We start from the raw sequence: 8,593 nt of genomic DNA on the forward strand, positions 1-8,593 counted from the left end.
ACTCGGCGTAATGTCCACAGCATTTCTAATAGAACCTGTTTTTAAAGACTTATGTAGGAATGTTTATTGGTTATAAAAGGTGAGTCAATAAACCTTAGTTATTTATAACTGTAACTTTTTTATTTCTTTATCAAACATGTTTCCGAGCAAACATATTAGGAAAATCTTGTACACATTGCATGAATCAGTTCGATGTGGGCAACGCCACGCTGAGCGTTCCTCCTTCAAAAGTTCACGTGGGATGGACTCGTACCCTGGAAAATATCACTTCGTGCTATTGACACAGTCCATTATGGTTCTACACCTTTCAAGCCAAATAGTGTTGATCAATTAAAGACGGTTCCTGGAGACCAAGCCGCCGTTTAGTTATACGCAGCTGACGAATCGAACCCGATTATCTGAGACCCGGCTTACTGCTAGAAGGTACGTGCGCGAGACTTATTAAATGTGTTTTGTTAGTTTACTGTATAGATTTTTTATTTTTTCAGATTTCGTACCAGTTTGGTAAGTCAGTAAAAACTATTTTTTAAAGAGAGACCTCTTTTTTTAAGAAGGTTCCGGGTCTTCCGTGTTGAATTCGATCCGATCAAACCCCATCGGCTCGGCCCATCGGTTTCTCGGGGCAAGGGCGGTTTGGAGCCGAGCCCTGCTAGGAATAAACGACGAATGGCTGGGAATAGTTGTGTCTGCAAAAAAAAATCTAAACAAATATGGCGACACCTTTGCTAGAGTCCAACATTTGTCGTCTTTGCACTGCAGAATTTGACCATGGTTTCAACATATTTGAATCCTCTAATTTATCTCCACAATTGGACACCATTATTAACCGATATTTGCCGCTAAAGGTGAGCAAAATATCTGATGCAAATTCGGAATTGATATAGGCTTTTCATTGAACAAAACGACTACAGAAAGCGCCATTATTTTAAATCTTCAAATAAAAGTTCCGGGTACTTACTCGTTCATGTTCCTTGCGTAACTTTATTACGAAAAAAAGTTGTAAAAAGATTCTTTCGCTTTATTGGCCCTTCATATGTCTACTTGAAGGGTTGAAATAGTTTGGACAACCATTGGAGCAAATAGATAGACTGGTGTCATAATGAACTGTTGTTAATTCTTGAACGTGGAAATGTGTCTTCAAAGCAAAAATTTACATGGATTCATTTTATTATATTAGGTCCTTGATGATGGAAAGTTACCCCGTCATATCTGTCAGTCATGCAGTCAAACAGTCAAAGATATTTCAACATTCTTTGATGTGTTGATAGCTGGACAAAGAAGGTTACGGGAATTATGGAAAGAAGAGGTAAAGATCCAATAGGTTTTCTTCCTAAAAAAAAAAACTATTTGCTTTGTTTTAGACAGAACGACAAAGAAAAGAAAAAAGATTATCAGAAAAGGCTGTGTACTATCAAGATGTGAATATTGACATTCCTGGTAAAAAGGAAGATTTTAAAAACATTTATGTAGATGGTGAAAATTTTTCTTTTAATTTTGAAACAGAAGGAGTTTCATTCTTTGATGGCAATCATACAATCAGTTTAGCCATAGAGGGTAGAGAAGCACCACGTCGAAAACCGGGGCGTCCTCGAAAGCCGAAACCCACGGAAGTTGAACTTGAATTTTTGATAACGAGTGATACTCATAAGACCAATGAAGAGCAGCCAGCACCTGAAGATATCGTTGATCCCGAACAAGTAAGAAACATGTTAAAAACAAAGCAGGGTTTCTATCTCATCTCTAAAGTAGTGTATCTATGATCGAAAAAGCGACCCAAACATATAATAGAAACTCAATTCGTTTTCTTCAGGCTTTAGAATTGATGTTCAAAGAAGCAGAAGAGAAACGCCAGACAACTGGGGACGTTTCCGGCATGCGTCGTCGTCGACGTTTACCGCAGAGGTAATACACTCTTCCGCCCACAACATATCTCTAATTCATGTAAGCTTTTTACTGCCATTAGATTCCCAGGCGAAGTACAAGGTAAAGAACTAGAAGCTATCTTGAAAGATGAAGGAGTAATTGAACCAGATGAAGAAAACGAAGAAAATCTTGAAGAAGAAGACGAGGATGTAGAGCTACAAATAAATCGAGAAACTCAAAACGAACTAGAAAAAGGAAGCGACGAAGAAAATGCCATGAGCATGATTTTGGTGAATAAACACTTATATCTTGGCTGGGATTTCAGGATTGCCTTTTTCTTCTTCTTTTTTTCCCCTTTTTAGAATTTCTTTTTTTATGTTTTTGTCTTTAAGATAGATTTTTAAAGTATTGGCTAAAGTAGTATGATTGATATACAGGAAGAAAGCGAAGTTGAAGATAGTCGCAACTGTATACGAAGCAGTGCGTTTAAGGTAAAGATGAAGAGCAAAGTTGGTCGTCCAAAAAAACGCCGTTTCGTCTGCGAGTATTGCGGAAAGTCATTTCTCCATTCTGGTCACTTTGCACACCATATTCGTACCCGGCACGAGCAATCTCAGTTCATATGTTTGACTTGTAAAAAGTCGTTTGTAACGAAGGAAGAGCTGAATAATCACCAAAAGGAAGTCCAACATACAGGGGAAGGAATTTCGGAAGTTCCAATTATGGAAGAGACGGATCGCGAACTAGACGAATCAGCAGAGGTTTGATTTTGCAGATTTCAAGTTATGTGCTCTAAAAACGATTTTTTCCCCAAAATTTATGGAGCAACAGGTTGAACTTAAATGTGCGTCATGTGAAAAAAGTTTTTCCCACCAATCGGCCTTAACGAATCATATCGTCGCCCAACACATTACAGAAAATAGTAACGTATGCGATTTATGCGGCAAGACCTTCTCACACCCTAGCTCAGTGATCTACCATAAAGAGGTATTATTATATTACGTGTGGTCTTCGTAGCCCTTATCTTACTGCCCCGTCTTTGTTGGGAGTAATAGGTAGCCCACAGCAAAAGTGCGTATATCTGCACCATTTGCAATAAGGGCTTTAAACACAAGCAGCTTCTCCAGCGACATAGTTTAGTTCATTCAGATGATCGGCCTTTCATTTGCGATGTTTGCGGCGCAACATTCAAAACTAGAGCAAACTTGTACAATCACAGTAATATTCACAACGAAGAAAAACCATTCCAGTGCACCTATTGCGACGCCAAGTTTTCCCACAAAACATCTTTGATCCTACATACTCGCTGGCATACGGGCGAAAAACCTTATACATGTAAATACTGCGACAAAAGCTTTTCACAGGTATTAAGCTCAACCTATAATGCATATTCGAAAAAACATACTACCAGCATAGTTGCTATAGGGCGGAAATCTCCAGGAGCACATGCGGATCCATACAGGAGAAAAACCATTTAGCTGCGAAGTTTGCTCCAAACGCTTCACTACATCATCGCAGCATCGACTGCACATGAAGGTGAAGAAAATGATAATCAGCTGTTTTTACCTTATTTCTTAACGATTACGCATGGATTTAGAGACATACAGGAGAGCGACCGTGGAAATGTGAGTACTGCGGGAAAGATTTTCTTCATAAAGATTCATGGAAATGCCACCTTCGTCGACACCGTGGGGAAAAGCCATTCTCCTGTCCTGTCTGTCCACGAACTTTCACTGAACAGTGGGCTCTCAAAAAACATGTTCGCCTTCACACAGGTAAACGAACAATAAAATGTAAGCTGACTAACGGAAGATTCACCATTTTTGACATTGGTTGCAAAGGCGAAAAACCTTATGCATGCAACATTTGCAGCAAGTCTTTCTCGGACCTATCTAATCTGCAGAAACATAAGAAAATCCACAAGAATCTCCAACCACCTATAAATGATGTAGCTATCTTGGGCGACACGACAGTGTCTGCTTCCGTCTCCAATGATGAAGACGGAGAGGAAAATGCAGTCTCTGCTTTGACTGATGGACAGCACATCTTTTACGTGACGGCTGACCAAACCCAGCTTGTAATTAGGACTATTGGATCAGAAGAGGCTGGCCTGATATCAGATGGCAACATTGAGTATTCATCAATGATTGACAATGATGTTGCCATGGTACATCTGGATGAAGATGAATCACAACAATTGAATGTCGAATTACAACCAGAACAGACAGGTGATTCTGAAAGCGTCCTAGCTATTGTAGGAGAGGACAGCGCAGATGATGTACAACAAGCAATCGAAATCACTACAGAAGATGGTCGCCGCGTCACCTTGCTTATTCCAGCTAACGGTGATCCTTGTGAAATATCTCCTGATTATTAGAAAGCGCAGATTTAGGCCATTTTTGTCAAAATTTGTTTGGGTTTTTTTTTATTATTATCATTATTTTCCTTCCCCTAAAAAAATAGCGCATTGCTGGTTCATTTGATCGTCGTCTTTTAATGCCGTAAACGCGAATGGCAAAATACACCATTCTCTACCACGTCAGTGATGAGACAGCTATCGCATTTTCCTAGTTCTTTGGTTTTTTTTTTATATTTTTTGTTGAAAGATTCATCTTACACAACTTTGTCTACCAAATCAATAACAACAATACAGCAATGTGAATACAAGGACAATTGGTCCAAACTTCTCAAAATGCAGATCTGGAAGTACTGTTTCCGGATGCCCGTGCCATATTGAGTTGTATTCCCGTATAACTTGTTTCGTTACGCATTCCATTCCGTCTGATTCAGCCAACTCTATCGTCAGTAAACTTTCCATTTCGATTTTCCTGTCAATTTAGACGAATGGCCCAACCAAAACCCAGTTCTCAGGAACAAATGTTTCAACCACGCCGGGGATTCGGGGAATATCTGTTAATGTCGCGTTTGTTCGAATAAGAAGGCAACAGACGAAGCAAAACACTTGCATTCTCTCAATAGTTTTCAAGTGTATCGTACCGTATGTGCAATGGGGTCGTTTATCAGAATAGCATTTATTTCACTTTCTTTGGGCGTGGCGTTCGTTGCATCCTTTATTGAAGTTAGCTTGCTAAAGGAAGAAAGACAGCGACTTTATGGCCTAGAATTGAGAGCTTCTGCCTTCAACGTATGTCGTTTATTATACTGAACAAAGATTCGTCGTAAGTATAAAAATGTTCTTGATTTACAGTATCCTCCCTGCCTTTTTGCCATTAAAGCGCCATTGGGGAACCATTCATTAGTTCCGTCATTTTCTGGTGTCTGCCACGACATTGCTACTTGGATTTCTACACATTTTCGCATGAAGTAGGAATCGTTTTTTCTGATATTTAAATTATGTGTTATGAACGATTCTGCTTAAATTAAAGATTGATATACGTGCCTACAAATACTTCGGATATTGTCAAACATGGGTTGATTCCCGCGCTCATCAAACAAATTATCAACGGGGTTCGTGTTTATACCTTCTAAAAGGAAGTGTTCATTATAGCACTACATCCACAATAAAACAGTATACACTTTAGGAAGTCGATATTATACCATATGCGTTTGCCCCTTCGGTGACACTGTTACAACAACTAGATTTTACCATCACTCTTCGCGTAGAGGATTATAACCTGCTGCAACAATGGCCGAAAGAAGAGAGCCGGCTTATTGCGTATATAAGACCCTTTTCCTACGAGGTAAAGCCAATCTCCATGTTACATTTTTTAAATGTGATTTTCAATTTGGCCTCTAGGTTTGGTTATTATTTCTTGGTTCAACTGGTTTTGTTGTTATTGCTATGGCCATACTGACTCATCATCATCAACAATTGGGTGCAAATTGGAAGTCCACGAATTTTATGAAGGCTTTAAATCATCATACTATGTACGTTATGACGGTGATCACCGGACAAGGTACCTTCACGGGCGTAAGTTGCGACTTAACGAAAGAGTTATCTTTTTTTTTCTTTTCAACGTAAAGGTAACTGCATATCCCCAAAGGCAAAACTTTCGTTACGTCTGATAGCAGGGCTGTGGTGCCTGACGATGGTAGTTTTGGTAAATGCATACTCGAGCACGTTAATGTCCTACTTGACTGTTCCAAAGTTAACTCCTATTGTGAACACGCTTGCTGAATTGGCAGTTAGTCGCGATTCACAGATAACGATTGATTTTGAATCGGACATGTCTCGTATGTTCATGGTAGGCTGCGATGCAGAGATAAAGCACAAAGTTCAGAAAATTTATTATTATTTTACCACAGGACGCCAGTTCTGGGCCATACAGAATACTTGGTAATTCATTACGTAACAACCCTAAGCTTCTCGTTAGAAGTGGAAGTCTAGAAGGATTAAACAATGTTTTACTGCGTGGCAATGTTTACTTTGCGGTAAATACTAAAACACTCACGTTTTAAAAATGAATCAGATAGCCCGTTTTGCTTTGTATATTAGAATCGTCCAACTGTCAAATACTTAATGTCCATGGACATGAAAAGTCACACCAAATGTCGCTTGACTTCCTCGGATCCCATTCCATACATTCGAACTTACTCAATGGGTTTACCTAAGGGCAGTCAACACAACTCCATCATCAATCACGAGTAAAAGATGTTCATTTGTTGTTATTAAACCTTTTCCGGACCCTCCCTTGTTCACTGATTTTCTTTCACAGTTTGCAATATTTACAGGAAAGTGGTCTACTGGACCACTGGTTAAAACAGTACACACCCAACGTTGATAAATGTATGGTAGGAAAGAGCAAACCTCATGAGCGGGTGGTTCCTTTCACCCTGCTAGATCTGTCAAGCGCCTTTCTACTTTTAGGCATCGGTATCGGATTGTGCTTATTTGCGTTTCTGTTAGAATTAATTGTCTCTTTACAAGCTAGTCCACGAGAAAAAATCACCGCCTAATGGTCCCATAGCAGCCCAAGACTTCTTCAGATTAGTGTTGGCGATAGTTTGATATTTACAATCATTTTCAAAGATCAGGGTATCCAACCGCAAGTAGCAGAATCCCGATAGGCACGACATAATCGTCCAATAATTAAATCTATTTTTTGCCGCACATACTGTATCCCGTGGAAGCATCGGTCGAATAGACCACACGTCGAAATGGAAATCTGAGATGTAAGTGCTAACGACGGGCTTGTTGCATTGTTGTTTGTTTGAAAAAGTGCTTGACAAATGTCATTGAATAACAACGGTACCCTTGCATGTATGCACTTGATTGTCTAACCAGCAAACAGACGCGGCGAAATCATTTATAGACTTTGCACAAATTCATGTTTGCAGGAGGGCTGCCTGAATAACTTTCTGAAAATAGAAATACAGTAGTTTGCATCGGCTGCCGAACTAAAGCGCTTTTCTAAACCCGCTTTGTTTTCAATAATGGAATCGCAGGTTATTCCCTGCAAAAGTCTTCGCATCCACGCCAAGTACTTCGATGACACAGGATGTTTCCAAACAAACGAAAGTAAGGTAAAAGAGCGAATTGGGACAGCGTTTGGGCTAACAGCCTTTCTTATGGGGAATGCGTGTAAAGCCGATCTGCTAATTTCGGACAAAAACCCTAATTCATTGGACATTTCTACTAATTCTGGACAGTCTTATTTTTAAAAACTAATTTATTCATTCGATTCAGTTTTTAATTCTGAATCGAATAGCTTAAGACACCGAAGGGGGTGCAATAGAAAAATATTGCGAAATTTATGTTTCAACAACCAAAACAATGAGCTGTCAAAACGAGACTTCATTTTTCAGGCCTGGTAACTTGCAATTGAAATTCACCCCAAAAACATAAAATATGGATTTTTAAAATTGTATTAAACACTTCGCTCTTTAAGTAGCCAATAGGTTATAGGTTCCACGGTAAAAACGAAAAAATAAATGTGATTCAAATTTTCGAGAAAAAAGCATAAGCACTTCCCGTAAACACGCTAATGTCCGAAATTTTAAACCGAAAAAAATTGTTTTTAACTTGCCCTATCCTACCAAATATCGCCGTAAGAATGTTCGTCGACTGTTTCGTAACAATGCGTTAAAATTTGTTACTAACGTAGACATATACTATTCATTTAATTGCTGACTGATTTTAGTCTATTTTCCCATAAGTTCCCATGACGCTAAATCTGGACAGCAGACTATATTGATTTGTATAAGTTGTATACCAAAAATTACAAAACGTTCATAGCACAGTCATAAGGCTTTGGCGTGCAAGTTTGAAAGTCGGTGGTTCAACCCTACATAGTGACTGATTGTATTTCTTTGCTTATATATTTCAGCTCACTCTTTTTAACCATACGAAATTTTTTTTTTCAAGAGAGATTGTTAATTCATTTTAATCATCCAAAGCTAACATTTTTCCAATTATTATTACTTCCCTGGGTTCGCCTAAATTCCGGTTATAAATCAGAAACTTCATCACCTTAGCCAGCTTACAATATTCATCTAACCTGTGATTGCAATTTTCATATTTTTTACATAAGCTCCCATGGCACTAATTTGGGACATCAGACAATAAACTAAATAACGTTGGTAGGTTGTGTTTCTATTATCAATCAACAGTGGCTTAGTCGTACGGTGTTGGAACACCAACTCGAAGGTTGGTGGTTCAATACCAGTTGGGGCTCTTGTGCAAATGTTTTTTTATTACTTGTAATTTTTAATCTTATTTTGTGAGATTTTATACAATCGCCAAAGACACTTTAAACAAACGCAATATCAA

General features: G+C 38.8%; 2 protein-coding genes across 4 annotated transcripts; both read left to right on the top strand.

Moving 5' to 3' along the window:
- The first annotated feature begins 665 nt into the window (after positions 1 to 665).
- On the top strand, positions 666 to 4,365 carry LOC130696742 (zinc finger protein 436-like). 3 transcript variants are annotated; one of them, XM_057519841.2, is made up of 12 exons: positions 666 to 845; positions 1,178 to 1,306; positions 1,362 to 1,437; positions 1,504 to 1,697; positions 1,811 to 1,902; positions 1,964 to 2,153; positions 2,301 to 2,624; positions 2,689 to 2,850; positions 2,919 to 3,227; positions 3,289 to 3,399; positions 3,461 to 3,638; positions 3,705 to 4,365. In XM_057519841.2, exons 1-12 carry the CDS (start codon positions 711 to 713, stop codon positions 4,238 to 4,240), a joined length of 2,436 nt encoding a protein of 811 aa, XP_057375824.1. In that variant the 5' UTR covers positions 666 to 710; the 3' UTR covers positions 4,241 to 4,365. The 3 variants fall into 3 exon arrangements, with proteins under 3 accessions (XP_057375824.1, XP_057375826.1, XP_057375827.1); XM_057519843.2 differs by having other exon boundaries at positions 667 to 845; positions 2,695 to 2,850; positions 3,705 to 4,363; XM_057519844.2 differs by having other exon boundaries at positions 706 to 845; positions 1,366 to 1,437; positions 3,705 to 4,364.
- Positions 4,366 to 4,870: 505 nt separating this feature from the next.
- Positions 4,871 to 6,793, top strand: LOC130697042 (ionotropic receptor 93a-like). The gene is made up of 9 exons (XM_057520157.2): positions 4,871 to 5,008; positions 5,072 to 5,187; positions 5,250 to 5,331; positions 5,406 to 5,564; positions 5,621 to 5,780; positions 5,848 to 6,068; positions 6,130 to 6,255; positions 6,320 to 6,468; positions 6,540 to 6,793. Exons 1-9 carry the CDS (start codon positions 4,871 to 4,873, stop codon positions 6,778 to 6,780), a joined length of 1,392 nt encoding a protein of 463 aa, XP_057376140.1. The 3' UTR covers positions 6,781 to 6,793.
- The last annotated feature ends 1,800 nt before the right edge of the window (positions 6,794 to 8,593 follow it).

The sequence above is a fragment of the Daphnia carinata genome, chromosome 5 (assembly GCF_022539665.2).
Source record: "Daphnia carinata strain CSIRO-1 chromosome 5, CSIRO_AGI_Dcar_HiC_V3, whole genome shotgun sequence".
Classification (NCBI taxonomy): Eukaryota; Metazoa; Arthropoda; class Branchiopoda; order Diplostraca; family Daphniidae; genus Daphnia; species Daphnia carinata.